The sequence below is a fragment of the Pteronotus mesoamericanus genome, unplaced genomic scaffold, assembly GCF_021234165.1.
Source record: "Pteronotus mesoamericanus isolate MK-2021 breed Mesoamerican mustached bat unplaced genomic scaffold, CSHL_Meso_final contig_33, whole genome shotgun sequence".
NCBI classification, from domain to species: domain Eukaryota; kingdom Metazoa; phylum Chordata; class Mammalia; order Chiroptera; family Mormoopidae; genus Pteronotus; species Pteronotus mesoamericanus.
In genome coordinates, this window is record NW_026555135.1 from 515,402 (window position 1) to 535,947 (window position 20,546).

At 47.8% G+C, this 20,546-nt stretch overlaps 2 protein-coding genes across 3 annotated transcripts; both read left to right on the forward strand.

The window, feature by feature from the left end:
* Positions 1-1,484: 1,484 nt before the first annotated feature.
* On the forward strand, positions 1,485-8,888 carry LOC129072719 (folate receptor beta-like). Its single transcript, XM_054576221.1, is given in 7 exon segments — positions 1,485-1,552; positions 2,589-2,680; positions 2,798-2,875; positions 2,877-2,963; positions 5,558-5,746; positions 5,873-6,008; positions 6,138-8,888. Coding segments are annotated over 5 exon segments (765 nt in total). The 5' UTR covers positions 1,485-1,552; positions 2,589-2,680; positions 2,798-2,809; the 3' UTR covers positions 6,425-8,888.
* Positions 8,889-11,053: 2,165 nt separating this feature from the next.
* Positions 11,054-17,044, forward strand: LOC129072619 (folate receptor alpha-like). Of its 2 annotated transcripts, XM_054576129.1 has the most exons (5): positions 11,054-11,121; positions 13,819-13,979; positions 16,171-16,359; positions 16,488-16,623; positions 16,764-17,044. In XM_054576129.1, the coding sequence occupies exons 2-5, from the start codon at positions 13,827-13,829 to the stop codon at positions 17,042-17,044; spliced, it is 759 nt and encodes a 252-aa protein (XP_054432104.1). In that variant the 5' UTR covers positions 11,054-11,121; positions 13,819-13,826. The 2 variants fall into 2 exon arrangements, with proteins under 2 accessions (XP_054432104.1, XP_054432103.1); XM_054576128.1 differs by lacking the exon at positions 11,054-11,121 and having other exon boundaries at positions 13,791-13,979.
* Positions 17,045-20,546: the final 3,502 nt, after the last annotated feature.

Here is a 20,546-nt window from a genome sequence, read left to right on the forward strand (position 1 = left end):
TTGGAACTCTTGTACACTGCTTTTTTTCCTCTTGCACACTGTTCTAAAATTATGCAGCACCTGTGGAAAACAGTGTGACAGTTTCACAAAAATTAAAAATAGAATTATCATATGTTTTAGCTATTTCACTTCTGGGTACCCAGAAGAATTGAAAACAGCGTCCTGAAGAGATAGTCGTACACCCATTTTACGGCAGCATTCTTCACAATAGCCGAGAGGAGGAAGCAATACAAGTGCCCATTGATGAGTAAAAGGGGAAATAAAACGAGGCATACGCATACAACAAAATATTAGTCAGCTGTAAAAAGGGGTAAAATTCTGACACATGGATGACCTTGAAGGATACTATGTAGTCAAGGAAGCCAGTCCCAAAAGAACGAATACTGTGTGGTGCCTCTTAGAGAAGGTGCCTCTGGAGTAGTAAAATTCAAGAGACAGAAAGTCCAATGGTGGTTGCCAAGGGCTGGGGGAAGGAGGAAATGGAGAGCAGTCGCATACTGGGAAAGAGTTTCATTGTTACAAGATGCAAAAGTTCTGGAGACTGGTTGCACAACAATATGAATGTACTTACCGTGACTGAACGGTACATGTAAAAATTGTTCAGGTGGTACATTTCCCATAATGTGTTTTTTACCACAATTTTTAGAGGCTATCAAAAGTTGCTTAATTACGTGCAAAGAAGCGTTGCATGGTGAGATACTATCATTCATCAGACCTGAGATGATTTATCTCGTGACCCTAGACTTCTGTACCTCAACTTCTACCGGTGTCCACGTGGCTGCTCAGAAATGAACCTGATACTTGCCATTAAGCCTACTTGGTAGGTGCCAGGCTGTGCCAGGCTTTTCCAGGCATACATCGCCACAATTTTCTGGTGAGCCAGCAAGAGCTCAGTGAGGTTTAGTGACATTTCGCAAGGCTGTGAGAGGCACGGAGCTGCTACTGGGTCCCCTGGCCTGAGCCACCACACCTCACACCCCTCAAGGGGCCTTCATCCTTTCTTGTTTTATTTTATTAACATGAAGGTGTGGTTGCCTCTCAGGTGGCACCCACTGGGGACCTGGCCTGCAACCTGGGCATGTGGCCTGACTGGGAATCGAACCAGCCACCCTTTGCTTCACAGTCCAGGCTCAATCCACTGAGCCACACCAGCCAGGGCAAGGTATCTTTATCCATAACAGCCACTTGGGCAACCTCAACAATTCAGATCGGCCCTAGCAGATGAGGGGTTCTCTAGATTTTGATGAACGTTGAAGGTGCGGGTCTTGGCATGAGTAAATTAACAAATAAAAAGATGAAATCAAACTGATTGCCTAAGCTGACAGACTACAGGAGCCTTGAAGAGGGTGGGGCCAGGCAGGCAAGAAGGAACTGAAATTGCTTACTGCAGGGCACATTCTGTGCAGAAGCATAAGCGCACTCGGGGCTCTCACAGTGTATCCTGCCCTGAGGACGGGGACCAGTGGGGACAGTGCAGGGTAGGGCTGCGGAGCTGTCATCAGCTCGGGGAGGGGACGGTCCAGACACAACAGAGGGTGTCCCAGCAGCAAAGGTGGCTCAGGCAAGAAGCCCTGAGGGGGGAGGGTGACAGGGGCCCTGGGGCGCCTTGGTGGGTCTGTGCAGAGGAGAGGGGCGTGTCTTTCTTTAGGAAGGGCACTCTCGCTCTTGTGGGGAAAGTGACTGGAAGGGGAAGCAACTGGAGGAGGGAAGACCTGGCCCCAAACGCAGAGTTAAAGGAAGTGAATTCTAGGAAGGTTTTCAGAGGGACCCTTGCCAGGGCTTGGCGATCAACTGCACGTGCGAGCGAGTGGTGAGGGAGCGGAACGGGCGTCTTAGCAACTCCTGGCTAATTCCGCGACTGAGCCCAAAGGAACACGTCTGTGATGGGTGGGGATGGGGGTGGCGGGCAGTCACGGACAGAAGGGGCTGCCGTTTTTGCCAGGTGCCTCTCTTGACGCTCAGTGCCTGTCTGGTGGGCTCCTTTAACATGGCAGACTTTTATATTGTCCTTCCAGTTCAAGGGTCTCTGCATTGGTTGGTTGGTTGGTAGGTCGGTTGGTTTTTAAGGAGTAAGGTGGTGATCTGGAGCCTCAGTCCAGCCCTCAGAGAGAGCTGAGCAGACCAAGGACACGATGGGGCGGAGGGAGGAAAGGGCTTTCAGGAAATAGGGAAGGAAAAAGTCTGTGGGACAAAGCTGCTTAAAAACGACCACTCTTTCCATTTCTGTGGCATTTAAGCAAACAGAATCCTGTTTGTGAGTGAAACCACTTGGTCCTTCCTCATGTTGATTTGGAGCACTCTGCCGAGCTGGGCCACTGCTTTCCGCAGGACAGCGGGGTTTCTAAGCTGGGGCAGGGGTGGGGTGTACACATGTGGCCCAGGCTGTAAGGACAGAGCACTTGCTGGGCAGAGGATAAGGATGCTGTGCGTCCGGGGCCCTTTTCAGGAAACAGGGACTCGACCTATTTAATTCCGTTTTTAAGGTAAAGTCCAGAGAGAAGGTGTGGGCGCAAGACATCTTCTTCAACTTGGGAACAGTCCCGCAGGCCCCACCTACTAACCCCAGATCCCCTTCTTGGCCCTCCCAGGCTGGAGTGAGGGAGCTCCTTTGCCAGCCTCTTGGACCTCAGACCTCAGCTCCAGGGCGCCAGCCTCCGGACCTCAGCACTGAAGGAACAAGGTCGGACCCCACCCTTCACTGTGCAGAGGGGGAGACTGAGACAGGGGTGAAGGCAGCGCCCCGCATGGGGCTCTCTCCCCTCAGGCCCTGTTCCCCTAACCACAGCCTCCTCTGCAGGGACAGAAGGACATGGCCTGGGAACGGACAGCACCTCTGCTGCTGCTGGCCTGGCTTTTAGCCGCCACGTGCAGCGCCCCGAGACCGGGCAGACCTGCTCAACGTCTGCATGGACGCCAAACACCACAAGGCAAAGCCCGGCCCCGAAGACAAGCTCCACGACCAGGTACGGTATGGCTGGCGTGTGGCCCTGACTGGGGAGGGGCCTGGTTCTGACAGGGGAGAGGAAGTTTGGGTGGGGCCGCAAGGGATGAGGGTTCAGACTCCCCATACTTGAGTTATTGCTAAGAAGTCAGGGGTTGGGGAATGTGCAGGAGATTTTAGGAGTGGCCTCCTCAGACAGGATGCAACGTCAGCAATGATATGGAATAATCAGGTATCGAGTACCTACTGGGTGTCATGTGTTTTATGTACGTGATCTCATTTCTCCAGTGATCCTTGGGAGTAGGTTGATCACATTTTCCGCGTGACACGAATGAGGAAACTGGGGCCCGGAGGAGAATATGGACACACAGAGGAAGTGCATGCGGCCAGCCCTCCTAGCGGGGCAGCGTTAGGACTGGGCAGACACCGCCGGGTCTGGGGTGGATAGTTGGTCCTACTTTCACGAGGGCCGGTCCCATGGAGTGCTGAGGGCCACGCAGGGCGCCTCCTATGACTGTGACACAGGGCACCAGCGTTGTCCTTTCACAGAGTCTATAGATATTTATGCCCCTTGGTTGCAACCATATTAGGCTCCATGTCTCCATTTATGACAAATACTGTTTCAACTCTCTTTTCTATCCTGTAGGGATATTTGAAGCTAACAGAATCTATGCACATATATTTTAAAAAATATCAACATAACCACCTGTAATGCAAAGGAGAAACCAAAAGAAAGTACTTTATAATACAACACCTACATTTCCACATGCCAGTTCTTGGCATGGCTACGTCAGGAGTCATTGTGAACAAGCATTTTTCTTTTATGCGCAAAATCACTATGAATGGGGCAGCTACAAAGGAAGAATGAAACAGGTGTATTCTACTGGCAACGTAAATGCTATGAGCTACTCTAAGCGGTGTTGCCATGGTTGACACAATTGTCTACATTAGTGATTAACTCCAGTAATGCAAAACGTACAATACAGCCTTTCACTTCATGGTTTGTTTGGGGTTTTTTTCCCCCTGGAGAATCTGGTCTATATCATATAAAAAACACGCTAAACTATGGTATATATGCATGGTAGATAAAGTTCAGTTTTAGATTAGAAAAGCATAAGTACGTCCTTAATTTACTCGTTTAGCCCTCGTTTCTGTGGGCCTGCTATGTGCCTGGTACTGGCCCTGGTACTGGCCCAGCCGCTGGCGGGTGGTGTGGGTGACGCAGACTTTAAGACTTGCCAAGAATACGGTTATCAGCAATGTATTACCGCACCGCTCACTCCTTCCTCCTTTACTCAGAACGTCACCTTCCAATGGCTTTTCAAACCACCGTATCTAAGATTTTATCAATCACCCCTTATTCCACATGCTCATTCCCTGCTGTAGATTTCCTTTTTTAATGGGTCATATCCTTACAATCATGTTTTCTCTTTTAGTGTCCTACTGTCTGTCTCTCCTGACCAGAATGTAAGATTCATGAACACATTTTTCTCTGTTTTTTTGTCTGCTGTATTTTGTCTAGAACAGTGGTTGCATAGAATAGTTACTCAGTTCTATACATTTTATATACACACACACACATTATATGTGTATATTATATGAAAAACATGCTACACTGTGGTATATAGTTGTTTATGGTATATATACATGTATTAATGTGTATATATAATAGATTATTTATTTATTTATTTTTAGAGAGGAGGGAGGGAGGGAGAAAGAGAGGGAGAGAAACATTGATGTGTGAGAGAAACATCGACTGGTTGCCTTTCGCATGCCCCCAGATGGGCATCTGGTCGGCAACCCACGCATGTGCTCTGACCAGGGATCAAGCGAGTGACCTCCAGGTTCGCAGGCCGGCACTCAATCCACTGAGCCATACCAGCCAGGACCTCAGTAATATATTTTTAATAAATAAATCTAAGACTGTTAATAAAGTGTCAATAGCAGTATAAATGTTAGTTTACTGTCCTCCCAAGTCAGGGTTTCTTCTGGGTTTGAGTATGTTACTACAGGGTAAGAAAAATATTATTTTGAATTTTCTCCGAGAACTCCTTAGATTTTACACATTGATTTTAACACACCTGAATATTTATTTGTATAATGTGTGAAATAGGGCTCTATATTTGTTTTATTTCAAGTAATAGTGGTCCATGCACCTTATTTGTTGAATACCTTATTTTCCCCATTGATTTGAACTATCAATTTAATCATGTATTACATTGTTAGACAGATATATACATTTGTTTCTAGAATGCTCATTTTATTTCATTGATCTCCTTGATTACTTTTATGCGGGTGTCAAGTTGTTTTAATTGCTGAGACTTTACAATGGATGTAAGTTTTTAAATATTTTATAATGAATCTTGACATTTAAAAAAAACAAATAAAAGCAAGTCAGGGTTTCTCCCAGGCTCCCACAAAACACTGTTCATGTTGTTATAACTGAGTGTCCCCCAAGATGTAAATCCCTGGAGGCCAGGAAAAGAGGGGTCCTCACAGTGAGCATTTCTAGGGCAACCTACCTGGGGCAGGAGAGCAAGAACCAAATGGGGAGGGACTAGATGCGGCCCAAGTTTGTGGTAGGGGAAGGGCTTGGTGCCACATCCTCCCCCGCAGTGCAGTCCCTGGAAGAAGAACGCCTGCTGCTCCGTCAGCACCAGCCAGGAGCTGCACAAGGACACCTCCCTCCTGTATAACTTTAACTGGGACCACTGCGGCAAGATGGAGCCCGCCTGCAAGCGCCACTTCATCCAGGACACCTGTCTCTACGAGTGCTCCCCCAACCTGGGGCCCTGGATCCAGCAGGTATGGGAATCTGCCTCGCTCCCCCCCCACCCCCAGCAGGCTGCCCTTCGGCTCCGTCAAGCCTGTGGCTGCCAACATGCCTGGCTGAGAGGAGCCTTCCCACGCCCCCCCCCACCGCCCACCCAGGTGAACCAGAGCTGGCGCAAAGAACGTTTCCTGAACGTGCCCCTGTGCCCAGAGGACTGTCAGAGCTGGTGGGAAGACTGCCGCACCTCCTACACCTGCAAGACCAACTGGCACAAGGGCTGGAACTGGACCTCAGGTGAGGGCCAGGCAGGTGGGGAGACTGAGGGAGGGTTTTGACAAAGGCAGTTTGCGCATCTGGGATCGCGTGAATATTTCTGGGGTAACCAGGGGCTGAATGTCTGTTCTACCCTCTCTCCTCCTGCAGGATCTAACAAGTGTCCAGCGGAAGCTGTCTGCCGCACTTTTGAGTCCTACTTCCCCACGCCTGTCGCCCTGTGTGAGGGCATCTGGAGTCACTCCTACAAAGTCAGCAACTATGGCCAAGGGAGCGGCCGCTGCATCCAGATGTGGTTTGACCCGGCCCAGGGCAACCCCAATGAGGAGGTGGCTATGTTTTATGCCTCGGCCATGGATTCTAGGGCCACGGCCCATGGGATTGGGCCTCTCCTGCTCAGCCTAGCCCTGATGCTGCAACTCTGGCTCGTTAGCTAAGTTGCTCCTTCTGCTGATACATGGACATTTTCCCTGCTTGCATCCAGCCCGGGTGACCTCAGCTCAGCACAGTTCAGCCAGCTCTCTCAATCAGGGGGCCTCATAATGCCCGTGTCATTGGTTCCTTATCCATGATGGGTCCTATGGGGTTCCTGTGACAGCCTATTCAAATGGAGAGATCCACATGTGTCTTGTATCTTGTAAATAATTTGGGGATGTATGGGTTCTGGGGTGGAACATACCTCACTGGTTCACCATTCCTGCTGAGAGGATCCAAGACGGACTGGGACTAGCTTGAAATTCACCAGCAAGTAGGGAGTGTAACTTGATCCCTTAGTCGGGCCTCTTACTTCTTCACCAGGCTTCTCTCATATCAAGTTCATCTTTTTTTGCATCACAACAGAACAAGGGGATTGGTGTAGGGAAGGTGGGCAGAAATTGACAGATAAGTTATTGGGCTTCTGGTGGGAAAAATGTCTTTTTCCACATCCTTCTACTAGATGTGGCCAGGGAAGGAAATATTGGTGGAAGGGTCTCGATGATGAACACTTGCATTATTTCCTTTTTAAAACATGACCAATAATGCTACATGAATAAGCTTGTACATAGTTGAATGTTATACTTGAATTTCAGAAGAGAGATTGCTGGGTCAAGGAGTATATGGATTCCTAATTTTCATAGTTACTACTTTCCAGGGGTTGTGCCATTGTGGCCCCTGCCAGCAATATATGAGTGCCTGTTTCCTCCAGCCTAGTCAACACGGTATGGTGTCAAACTCCTGATTTTCTGCTAAGCTGATAGCTGTAGTTTTTCATTTGCCATGTGCCTTCGCATGAGAACACAGTTTCTAAGATATTTCTATACCAATTTATTGAGGTATAGTTCATATTTTTTAATTGCTGTACAATAATCTATTCTATGTATATGTCACCTTTATTTCATCACCTACTGATGAATATTTGAGGGAAAGAGGTTCTTTTATGATATTGACATTTTTGAAAAGCACAGGCCAGTTATTTTGTAGAATATCCCTCATTTTGAGTTTATCTATTTCCTCATCACTAGATTGAGGCTGTGCATTTTTGACACAAATATCCCAGAAGTCAGAGTCTGTCCCTCTTGTTGAATCACAATGGGAGGCATATGGTGTCAGGTGTGTCTGCTCTGAGGATGTTAACTGATCTTTTGGTTGATATTGGGTCTTCCAGGTTTATTTACTACTTTTTCCCCCTTTATAAATAATATGTATATTGTTGGGAGGTACTTTGAGAACTACAGATATCCTATTTGTCAGCAAACTTTAACCCATCGGTTCTACTATCTGATGGACTTTTTTTTTAAAAAGTAAAAACATACACCAAAATTGTCTTCTTAGATGATAGCTCTTCCCCAACCCTTTGCTGCTTTTCCATGGTATCTGTTGGAAAAGCCAAACTTCTTCTAAACTGGAGAAGGCCCTGCCCATTCCCCCTACTTGGATTACATGTCAAATTATTTCCCCTCCATACCTCCATGAATGAGCTCCATTCACATTTTTCACCTTGGGGCCCTTACTCCAGCAATTCCCTCCCTGTGCTCCTGGAATGTTCTTTTATCATTGGCATGTTTTTTTCCTGCTAGCCACTTAGATTTCAACTTAAAATTTCCCTCTAAAATGACTTCTGACCACCTAAACAAAAGCGGTCTTCCAGGCACTTTTTTCCTTTCTTTTTTTCCTCCTGATGGAAAGAAGCGGGGGAGGGGAAAGGCGTGGGGGCGCTCCACGGAGTGAGAGCGCCTCCAGGCACTTCCTGGTCACCGCGATTTAGTCTCCGCGCAGAGATACAGACCTACTGTGTGTACTGTCTGGCTTTTCCCTAACAAAACATATATCTGAAAGCAGGGGCCATGTCTTTGTCATTTGTGCCATGTCGCCCGGGGCCTGGGTCAGTACCTGGCACAAAGGAGGTGCTCAGGAAGTTAGGGAATCAGTGCCTCACCCTGTCAGTCCACAGAGGCTTTCTTAGCACCCAGTCTGCTGGTCTCCACTAACAGGGAGGAAATTGAGTACCTTGAACATCTGGTGGGGGCAGATGGACCTGAGAACAAGTAACTCTTAGAAAATAAGCGGCTGAGGTTTTGCTACAAGGAAGCCCAGAGTGTGGTGTAGTTCTGCAAAAGCACAGAGAGGTCAGGGAAGGCTTCCAGAGGAGGCATGCTTGCCAAGCAGAAAATGGCAGGAGAAACAGCCTTTCATGGAGAGGGTTCAGCAAAGGCTTGGAGGTAATGGAAGGGCAAGCAGAATTTCTAGGTAGCTAAGATAGAAGTTAAGAGGGTAAGGGAAAGAAGTGAGCCCGGAGAAGAAACACTGGATCAGCAATTCTTAGGCTGATGCCCTGAGAGCTCCTCCCAGAGCTGCCCTTCCTTTGTGAAAGAAGCTGGGCTTGGAATCACGCTCAGATCTGAACCTTAGCCCCTCCTCGCTGCCTGCGAACGACCCATTCCACAGCTGTGAGGGTGGGTGAGAAGCAGCTGCAATTGTGCATCTGTGATGAATTGGGCACTCGGGAAAAGCTCTGGTTTCTCCCACCCCCACTCCCGGAAGCCCAGAGCTTCCACCTGTGCAGGTCAAACAGCTTCCTGATATTTTTGTGTGACTAATCTTGCTGGTTTTAAGCTTCCGTATGAGCAGATACTTGGAAATGGCTGTAGGGTGGCTGCTTGATCCTGTTTCTCCCTGTTGGCCAGGGGGCCCTAGCACCCAGGCCCCAGATGCAGTAGATCTGATTATAAGGTGATCTGATTATAAATTCCTAACCGGGCAGTTCCTGGTGGGTAGTCACACCCCAAGCCTATAACTTTTTAGAAACGGCTTTATCTTTCCCTAAAGCAAGCTCTGCCCATTGTTTTTGTGCATCTGGGTTAATATACCTTTGAAATAAGTGGTAACCAACCCTAAAGAGAACACATCTTAACTGTCCTGTAATCTAATCCATGCATTGCTTTTTCCCAACTTCATGTAATCTTCCTTACTTCCCTCCTAAATTTAAAATGCTTTAAAAAAACTGCAAAAGTGTTATTCTCCGGAGCATTTGAGATCTTGCTTCCCATCAATTGTTGTCTGTTTTGGCTCAAAAAACTCATAAAAATTCTCCACAGGTTTGGATGTTTCTTACCTCAAGAAGGACATGAGGCTCAACAAGAGAAGGGACTCCCCACAGCTCAGAACTCCACTTCTAACTCAGCGTCCCCGTTTGCCGGTTACTTCTGAAGCCCTCAGGGCTCAGGGCCCTGACTCAGGGGCCAAACTTCATTCCTGTGGTGGAGGAGGGGCTTAAGCTCACAAATGATCAGCCACCAGAGCACAGGAGGAGGACGAGGAACAGGAGTAAATCCCATCTTGAGGAATTTTCACATGTGATCTAAGTGGTCTAGGTGGTCCTAGACACCTGGTCATCCTCCAATCAGGAGAAGGCTGAGCTAGGCTAGTAAAGTCAGGAGGGAGGCCTAAGGGTTCCGGTGGCTCTCTACCTGCTGAGATCTTCCGAGGGCTTACTCCTCTCTGGTTGTTACAGGATTCAGGTAAGACTTACTGAGAGAGAGAGTGTGTGTGTGAGCGCGCAGGGAATGAGCTGAGACTCCATTTCTTTGCAAACCCTTTAGGGCCTCCTTTCTTGGCTGATTTTCTTCCAGTGATCCAGCAGCCTCCTCTGATCCTCCACCCATCCTGCCCCAGGGGTCTAGACCTGTGGCCTTCCAGAAGATATTGGGACCCCATCTTTCCTTACCTTCCACTGTCATCCACAGGCTGATGGCTCCCACATCTGCAACCACCTTCCCCTGGGTTGCACACAAGCCCCTTGACAAAACTAAGTTCAGCATATTTTCTGCACAAATGTGCCCTTCCCTTCCTTCCACCAGTGGTATTACCTCTGTCTCAGGGGGTGAAAAAAGGAAGGCTTCTGTCCTTGGCTGGGGTGGAAGTGGTCAGAGTCTACATTAGACCAGACTCTTAGATGCTGTCAAAAGGATAGCTGTGTAGGTGGTTGGCTGAGTAGACTGTGTCAGGAGAGCTGGAATCGTGGCACAAATGAGGCTCTGGTCATCAAACGAAGGAATGTCTATGATTTTGCAGCTGGAGGTAAGCGATGCCTGGGGCTGATGAGGTTGGAGGAGGTGGTGGCTCCGTAAATTGGAGACACAGGAGCTCTTTGCTCTTTACAGCTGGGAGCTCCGAAGCCTGCACTCCAGCCCTTGCCCTGCAATTGGCTCTGTCCTGATTCCCTGAGTCTCATTCTCATCTATATCACAGGACAGGGACGTTGGAAGTAGACCCAATTATTTGGAAGAATCTGGCAACTTGTACTGCAAGGTTTTATCAGACCTGAGTTTTGGGGAGAATAAGGGGTAAGAGGAGCTAGGACTGGCCTTAGGCCCACATTAGTATTCTTATAATTGTTGTTATTATTATTATTATTAGGCTCGCATTATTGATTCACCCCCTCCCATGGAGGCCCGGCTTGTGACCACATGCAATAATTAACTGCTGAGTGGCCTTCGCCCAATCCTAGGCTCCACTCCTGGGCCACATGCCCACTGCCTGACCAAATGCCCGTCTCCTAGGCCACGAAACCACAGCCATTCCTGAAGTAAGGGGGAGGGAGGAGCTGTAGAGCAGAGCAGAAGCCTGAGCGTAGGAGAGCCACCCCCATGCCCAGGTAGGCCGCTCCCTGCCCCTCATCACAGGGAACAGCCCTGTGGTGCTCTCAGCACGTGTTAAAGGGTTTGCTGAATTGGGAGGGTCCCCTTTGCCTAAAGTGCAGAGAATCCAGAAGTGGAGGCTGAGACCAGAGCAGAGCAGGGCCTGCCTAAGGTTAAACTACAAGTTAGTGCCTGTTGCTGAATTAGAACCCAGGGCTCTTGCCTCTCAGCGCAGCACGGAGTTCTGAGTGCTTTAAGTCTGGGGCCCTGCGGGGTGTGTGTGTGTGTGTGTGTGTGTGTGTGTGTGTGTGTGTGTGTGTGTGTGTGTGTTGAGGGTGATGGTTGTGGGTGGTAGTGGGGGCCTACCTAGTCCAAGATCTGAAGCCGAGCTTAGGAAAGTGGGGAGAGAGGCTTGTAGAGTGACATAGGAGGCGCAGAGAGGAAGAGACTCTGACTCTAGAAAGCAGCCACAGTAAGGAAAACTACTGGCTGACCAGCTGGGATCCAACAGGACCTAGGGAAAGCGCTTTCTCGGCCCCCAGCTCAGGACTCCGCCGGTGCTCTGCAGCAGTTGCCGCCATGAGAGCCTCCGCACAGAGAAGGTACAAGGGGCAAAAACTGAAGGAACTCTGAACTTGAGGATCCCAGGCTTGGGGGGGCCCCTGTTCTGTGACTTGGAGCACATCACTCCAACTGCACCCACCTGGCTATCATTTGTTGGGGTTCCCCCACCACAACACACACATTTAATCCTCAGATGACAACACAAAGCCTCAAGATAATTTGAGTTATTTGTTCCCCCAGGTCAAGTAGGAGGTGAGTGTGAGGGCTGGGATTGTGCACAGGCTGATCTGAAACCCTGTGCTCTAAACTGCTAGATTTGCTTCCCCAAGGAATCACCTCGTAGTCCCCGAGAGTACAGACTGGGTCCTGAAATGAATGGATTAGCAAGTGATAGAATGAATGAACACTGGAATAGGCAGAGAAGCAAAATGCAATTATGGAAGGAGGTGAGGTATGGACAAAAAAGTGGGGTTCTATGGAAAGTAACCTCACAGGGTGATCTGATAAATTCCTAACTAGGCAGGTCATTGTGGGTTAGTCACACCCCAGCCATATATAACTTCTTTACTAAGAGGATATCTTTGCCTTAAGCAAACCTGTCCATGGTTTCTGTGTATCTAGGTTAACGCCCTTTAAATGCCCCCTTTCAGACCCCTTCTCCTAATTATACCCGACAACCCTTTCAGATGCCCATTCTAAAGCTTGCAAGAGGTAATCTCATCCCACCTGCTTTCTTCCCCCTTCATGTAATCTTCCTTACCTTCCCTCCTTAATCATAAAAGAGACTGCGAACTGTTATTTTACGAAACATTTTTTTTTTCAGTCTTTTGAAATCTTGCTTCCGGGCCTATCCCCTGCTTGACTGAAATTAACTCATAAAATTCTCTATAGGTTCGGATATTTCTTGGGTGGGCAGGGCTGAGGGAGGGGTTGAGGAGGAGAAGGGGGAGAGCTAGGTGGCAATTCAGTTCCAGGTTCCTCTGAACCCTGCTGGGCAGTCAACCTGGGGGCTGCCCAGTGCGCGTCCTGTCCACGAGGCCCAGGCAAGACACCTGAGTTCGACAGAAGATGGGGCGACGTGGAGACAGGCAACTTAGTGAGCAGAGGGGCACAGAAGCTTTAGGAGCTGTGGCAAATGAGTGTTTTAGAGGGCCAGGCACCTGCTCACCGGTGGACTGAGGGAGCAGTTAGCTCCCAAAGCTCAGGGCCTGAGGTCTGAGGACTGAAGTGCTTTGGTGGCTGAACGGAGTCCAGCTCTGTGGCACAGGGCTCAGGAGCCTCCCAAAGCCCCAGGGGCTGCCCAGCGTCTGTCAATGCCCACCCACCACACCCCTGGGGCCTGCGACATTGCCCGGGCCACACGGGCTCTGGGAGGGAGCAAATGATAAGGATGGTAAGGGCAGGAACCAAGGCTTTTTAAAATAAATGAATGAATGAATGAATGAATGAATACATGGTAATGAGGGAAACAAACAAAGATCTGCAACTTATCTGGAGCTCCAAAAGGAAGATACTGGAAACTTTTGCAAAGTCATTGCGTGTCAAAATCTGACCTGAAATTAATATAGTTTTTTTATCCTCACCCAAGGATATGTTTATTGATTTTAAAGAGAGAGAGAGAAACATTGTTACCTGCCCTTACTGGGAGATCAAACCAACAACATTTTGGTGGATGAGACAGCCCTCCAGCCAACTGAGTCACCTGGCCAGGGCTATTATAGTTTTTATTTATCCCACCAGTGTAACTGTTTCACCACAGAATGTGTGTCTGGTTGTTGATTGCATGCTGAGTGTTTGTGTGACCTTTTATAAAATCATAAAATTTTAAACTCTGAAACATTTGCCTCCAAGGATTTTGAACAAGGGATAGAGGGCCTACGGCAATCTCCTGGCTATTTCTGCATTTTGTCCAATCCCCGTCCCTTAGTTGTATCACTTGATCAGGAGAAGTCAGTGAGGCCCCAGCCAAGAACTGTCCCCAGGTGGTGTCTGATCCCACCCTTCACTGAGGCCGGGAAGGCTGAGGTGTGGGGGTGGGGTGTAAACCGCCCCCGGGCTTCCTCAAGGTTCCGCCCACCTGGATCTATTCCAAAACTTTTAAGCCCCACCTTTACGTTCCTTGATGTCACTGACCACAGCTCTTCCTTCAGGGACTGACATGGCCTTTACAATGATAACACAGCTGTTGCTCCTTCTGGTGTGGGGGGCCGCAGTACGGGCAGCCCGGCCGGGGGCTGAGCTTCTCAATGTCTGCATGGACGCCAAGCACCACAAGGAAAAGCCAAGCCCGGAAGAGGAGCTGCCTGAACAGGTGGGCTCAGGTCAAGGAGGGGTGGTCTGGGGTAGGGAGGAACTGACTCAGGACGGAAAAAGCGGAGATGAAATGGTAAACCCTCTCCATGCCTGAGGAGACAGACCTTGGCCTACAGTGTTGCCTCTTAAACTCCACTCCACGGGACCCCTGGGGGACTTCAAGGAGGCGCTCAATGTCCTTGGGAGCCCTGGAAGGAAACCCAAGGTTCCAGGAAGCATCCCAGGGACTGTGGGCGCCCCTTCCCCATGTTTCCCAGCCCACATCTCACTCCCCATTTTGTCGGTTGTAATTTGTTCTTCCCTGTGTGATTTTTGTCATCACAATAAAAATCTGAGAAATCTCTTAAAAAAAAAAATCTAAAAGAAAACTAATCTGGGTGCCTATATGTTTAACATAAACTGTGCCAGTGTTCCCAGTACACTGCTAACAGCTCAGCTTCTTGGAGGTTGGGTTTCTGTCTCATACAAATCAGGACGCAGGCCCAACAGAGAGCCTGGAAAGTGACTCTGGGCAGACTCCTACCGCAGTCCATCTGGATTTCAGTTTAGACTGGGGTTGCCCCCCTCCAAGGCTCAGAGAGGAGAAAGCGCATGCTGCACACAGTGGCTTCTGCCAGCCCCAAAGAGCTCAGGAAAAGTGGATCTCCCAGTCCTGAGGCTGGGGGTGGGGCAGCTTGGTTCCTGCCTCTAGCAAACGTTTCGGCATCTACCTGGGGTTCTCTACCCCACTGGACCTGAGGTCTCCTACCTATGACAATTATTTTGCCACAAACTCTTTAATAACCTAAACCTATATAAACATTATAAAAAATCAATATGGTGCCAAAACTATAAATAAAAAACAAAAGGAAGTCATTTGTAATATGCGTCCCAATATGTAAATGTTCTTTGTGAATCCTTAGCCGGTAATTATCTCAGTCCCCTGTCTGGGTTCGTTTGGATCACTGAGCAACAACTCCCAGTGTGGACTGACACTTAGTGGTATAGCTTGGATACTTCCCGCAGTATTGACTTTAATTTCTTCAACCTATATATATTTTATTTTTTTAATTGTATTTATTTATTCTTAGAGGGGAAGGGAGGGAGAGAACGAGGGAGAGAAACATCGGGCCTCAACCCAGGTATGTATGTGCCCTGATCAGGAATCAAAACAATGACCTTTCAGTGACTTTGCAAGATGACAGCCAACCAACTAACTGAGCTATACTGCTCAGGGCGCAGCCTATATATGTATTTTAAAGTGCACATTTTATTATTTTGTTTTGTATTAAATCCTAAGCCGTTGGTTGCCATTCATTCAATAAGAATGTGCCCGGGCTGATGTGGCTCAGTGAATTGAGCGTAAGCCTGCGAACTGGAAGTTCACTGATTCAATTCCCAGTCAGGGCACATGCCCAGGTTGTGGGCCAGGTCCCCAGTTGGGGGCATGTAAGAGGCAACCAGTTTATGTTTCTCTCACACATCAATGATTCTCTCCTTCTCTTTCTCCCTCCTTCCCCTCTCTCTAAAAATAAATAAATAAAATATTTTTTGAAAAAGGAATGTATTGAGCATTTATGTAATTACAGCTATTCTGGGATTAAAATCTTTTCAGCTTGTTTTCTCACCTACTGGTCTCTGTCACCTTCTCAATGAGGCTTAATTGGATCATCCTACAAAATCGCAAATTCCCATCCCTTTACCTTACTTTAGTTTTTTTTCTTTCCCCAAGCAATTATCCTGTGAGAAGTGTTACCTGCTGTGTCCTCAGTTCTTAGAAAAATGCCTGGTTTAGAGCAAGTAGCAGCTCAATAAAGATTTGAATGAATTAATTTTGTAATGACTGCGCCTCCCCAAAAGAGGGCCCCCTAACAGCAAGTATTTCCCTGAAAGGCTGCATTGGGGGACTAAGAACTCAAAAGGGAGAAGCTGCCTTGGAGAGACAGTGATACCTCAGTGCTTGTCATGCATTCATTCAGGAACCTCTGAGGAGTGGCAAAACCGACGATTACCGATGAAGCATTTTCTCTCGCAGGGTGGCTTCGTGACTAATACTTGTTCTACCAAGAACGTGCAAGAGTGTTGAGACATTTTTCCTTGTCAAAATGTGAAGAGTACAGGGTGTGACGAGTTCTGAAGCCAAAGAGTACTGAGGTATGACTGTAGTCTGTGCTGGGACTGGAACTTAGTCCTGTGTCTTCTCTCTCCAGTGCAGCCCCTGGAAGAAGAACTCCTGCTGTTCTGTCAGCACCAGCCAGGAAGCCCATAAGGATGTTTCCTACCTGTACAGATTCAACTGGGACCACTGTGGCCCCATGGAGCCCGCCTGCAAGCGCCACTTCATCCAGGACACCTGCCTGTATGAGTGCTCCCCCAACCTGGGGCCCTGGATCCGGCAGGTGCAGCGCCCCCCCACGTCTGCGTCCCAGACATCTCCTCACTCTGCCTCGCCCCCTCTGGCGCTCTTCAGGGCTGGGCTGCTGAGAATCCTGAGTCTGAGCCCTTTTCCCCTCCGCACATCCCCCAGGTGAACCAGAGCTGGCGCAAAGAGCGGGTCCTGAACGTGCCCCTGTGCAAAGAGGACTGTGAGAGCTGGTGGGAAGACTGCCGCACCTCCTACACCTGCAAGAGCAACTGGCACAAGGGCTGGAACTGGACCTCAGGTGAGGCCCGGGCAGGGGGGGAGGGAGGAATCGGGAGGTGGAGGGTGGGGGTGTGAGGCAGGTATGCGAAGGGGTAGAGCTGTGAGGCCAGCAGGCCCAGGGGTGGATCTGGGTGGCTGAGGCCTTCCATCCTTCCACAGGGTTCAATCAGTGCCCGGTGAAGGACTCCTGCCACCCCTTTCACTTCTACTTCCCCACGCCTGCTGCTCTGTGCAATGAAATCTGGAGTCACTCCTACGAAGTCAGCAACTACAGCCGAGGGAGCGGCCGCTGCATCCAGATGTGGTTCGATCCGGCCCAGGGCAACCCCAACGAGGAGGTGGCCAGGTTCTATGCCGCGGCCATGAGTGGGGCTGGGCTCCACGGGGTCTGGCCCGCCCTGTTTGGCCTGGCCCTAATGTCGTTGCTGGCGCTCAGCTGAGATCCTTCCACCTTCTGACACCTGCACATCCCTGCCCAGTTCAGCCCCACAGCTCAGCTCCCGCGGTGGAAACTCGGCCCCCGGTTAGAATAAACCAGATATCCCGCGTGTGTCTTGCAAACTGTTTGGGGGTGAATGAGAGTGTGACTTCTGCTTCCCAGTTTCCATTCACTGAAGCCGGTGGGACTCGGTCAGTTCCCAGCTCTGATCCTGGCTATGCATTTTTCAGACAGTTAACCATTCTTCTAACCGAGGACATACTCAGTTTTCAATTTCATTTTTCACTGCAGCTCCGATCTAGAGTGAGACCCGGGGTTTTGTCATTTGAATTGGAAGCAAGCCTCCCGGGGTTGACTATTCTGCCCTGTGCTCAGCTGTCCAGTAGAAGCGAGGGGAATGGGGGCGCCCAGCATGCTCTGGATGGCTGACTGGGAAGGAGTGAAGGGTCCAGCAAGAGCCCTGGCCCTCTCTAGCCCATATGCTCAAAGCACTACCTGCCGGGCATTCTCCTAGATGCTAAACGCTTTGTATTTATCCCCATAGGGTATAGACACTGTTGTCTGCATTTTACGTATGCGAAGACTGGCACATAAATTCAGGAACGTGGCCAAAGTCCCCGTCTGCGTAAGAGCTGGGATTCCACTCCAGGCAACCTGGCTCCTGGGAACAAGCTCTTCCCCCAGTGGAGTGGGCAAATACGTGCGTCTTGAAGGGAGACTGGACCCACGCCCGGTCAGAGTAACGGGACCTGAGCTGTTCTGGCAGAGCTAGGACTGGATCCCAAGCCTAGACTCCTAGAGCAGGTTCCAAACCAAAGACGTGACAGATTTTTAGGCAGTGACCTCACACTGAGTGTAGTTTGTAGCGGTTGTAATAAGCCGGGTTATGTTACAGGGCCATCCCTGATATCTCAGTGGCTTAACACAACTAGCATGTATGTCTTGCTCGAGCCACAGTGATTAAAGGGGGTTGTCAGGGGATTCTGTTCGGCGCTCAGAGACCCAGGATGATGGAGGCTCCACCTCATCACAGAGTTCCACAAGGCAGGAGAAGGGAACTTGGCGAGTTCCATCGAGGCTCTTCACACTTCCACCGCTCACTTATGCTGTCGGCCCGTTCACGTTATGACCATGACTAACTTTAAGAAGTCCAGGAAAGTGCAGTCCTACATGTGCCTGGAAGGAGAGGGGAATCAGAATGTTTGTCAACAGAACTAATGACTACTACAGAGATTGTTATGGTCAGTATATATCTGGCATGGTCATGGTTACAGTTTAATTTTTTTGCCCTGGCCAGGTGGCTCAGTTAATTGGAGCGTTGTCCTGTACACCAAAAAGCTCCAGGTTCAATCCTAGTCGGGGCGTGTGTGGGAGGCAACAAATCAATGTTTCTAGCTCACATCAATATTTCTCTCTCTCTCAAATCACTAAACATATCCTCATGTGAGGATTAACAAATTTTTTTTTGTTTTGTCATGTTAATAAGGAAGATCAATTCTAACAACATGAAAAGTGGAGCCATCCACTGGCTACCATCCTAAACAGTCTTGTGAACGAGGCCAATTGACGTATCACATTTTCTACAGAATCAGTGACACTACAGATATGAGTTGTTTACAGATATGTTAGAATTAGTGAAACTTAAGATTAGAATTACCTCAGTACAACATACCTTAACAAAGGTCTAGTTTGCTGTTTGTGAACCATTTATATATAGTACTTGTCTGATTCCCACTTCTATAGCTGCCATCCTCAAGTGCTTAGAAGTCATTATCTTACAGAAAGTATTAATAATTTTTCATATCAAGACCTAGAGCAGTAGTCCTAGCATAAGGAAGATACATTGATTAATGGAACAGAATCAGAGCCAGAAATAAATCCTTATATTCATATTTAATTGATTTTTGACAAAGTTGCTAAAGAAATTCATTGGGAGAAACGATTGTCTGTTTGACAGTGTGCTGGGACAATTGATTGCCCACGTGAAAAAAAGATGATGTAGACCTTCAACTCATGTCATATGCAAAATCAACTCAAAATGGATCAGAGGCTATGGTAAATGTAACAGTTAAAACAGTAGAAATTTTAGAAGAAAACAGAAAAACATCTTCCTGATCCTGTGGTAGGCAAAGCTTTCATACGCTGAAGCTTCCACCATCTTCTACTACTTTTTTCTTGACCAAAAGCACTGAAAAAAACTGATAAATTGAACATTATCAAAATTCAAAACTTTTCTACCTAAAAGACACCATTGAGAAATTTAAAAGCCAAGTAACAGACTCGATGAAATACTTGCCACACACAAGTCTGACAAGGATTTGTAGTTATACTATGCAAAGAGTGCTTACAACTCAATAATAAGAAAACCAGCAACCCAGTCAAACAATGGGCGAAAGAAATAAATGGACATTTCATCAAAGAAAGTACATAAGTGGCTAACAGGAACATGGAAAGATGCTCAACATCATTAATCATTAGGGAAATGCAAATTAAAACCACGATAATATACCATTTCATACCCACTAGAATGGCTGATAAATAAGAGAGCCAATAACAAATGTTGACACAGATGTGGAAAAATTGGAACCCTCATACATTGCTGATGGGAATGTAAATAGAGCTATCCTTTGGAAAACAGTGGCAGTGCCTCAAAAGTTAAATGTAAAAGCCTTACGACCCAGCAATTAAAGAGAAATGAGAACATATATCACACAAAGATATGCATGTGAATGTTCATAGCAGCATATTCATAAAAGCCCCTAACTGGGAATAACCTAAACATCTGTCACCTGATGTACAGATAGATGAAATGTGTAGTACCTTTTTTTTAAAAAAATATTTTACTTATTTTATTTTTAGACAGAGGGAAAGGGAGGGAGAAAGAGAGGGAGAGAAACAGCAATGTGTTGTTGCCTCTCACACACCTCCTGCTGGGGACCTGGCCCACACCCCAGGAATGTGCCCTGACTGGGAATCGAACCAGCAATCCTGTGGTTTGCAAGCTGGTGCTCAATCCACTGAGCCACAATGGCCAGGACAAAATGTGCAGTATCTATACAATGTAATACTGTTCAGTAACAAAAGGTAATGAACTACTGACACATGCTATGTCGTGGATGAATTTTAAAGACATTATGCTAAGTGAAGTCAGTTTGTATAAAAAGTCCAGAAGAGGCAAATTTATAGAGACAGAAAGCAGATTAGTGGTTGCCAAGCCTGGGTTTGGGAACAAGGATTAACTGTAAGTGTGTATGAGATTGAATGAAAATGTTCTAAAACTCAATACAGTGAGGTTGCACCGTTTGGCAAAATCATTGTAAACTTTAAATGAGTAAATTTTATGATATGTAAAATAAATGAATGAATAAATGAGTGATTGCCTATAGGATATTCTCCCTTGAAATGGTAACATATAGGGAATCTTACATGATTCTGATTCCAATGAGGTTCAGAGGGATGTATTCTAAGGAATTTAGCACTGGCTCCATACAATCTATCATCTG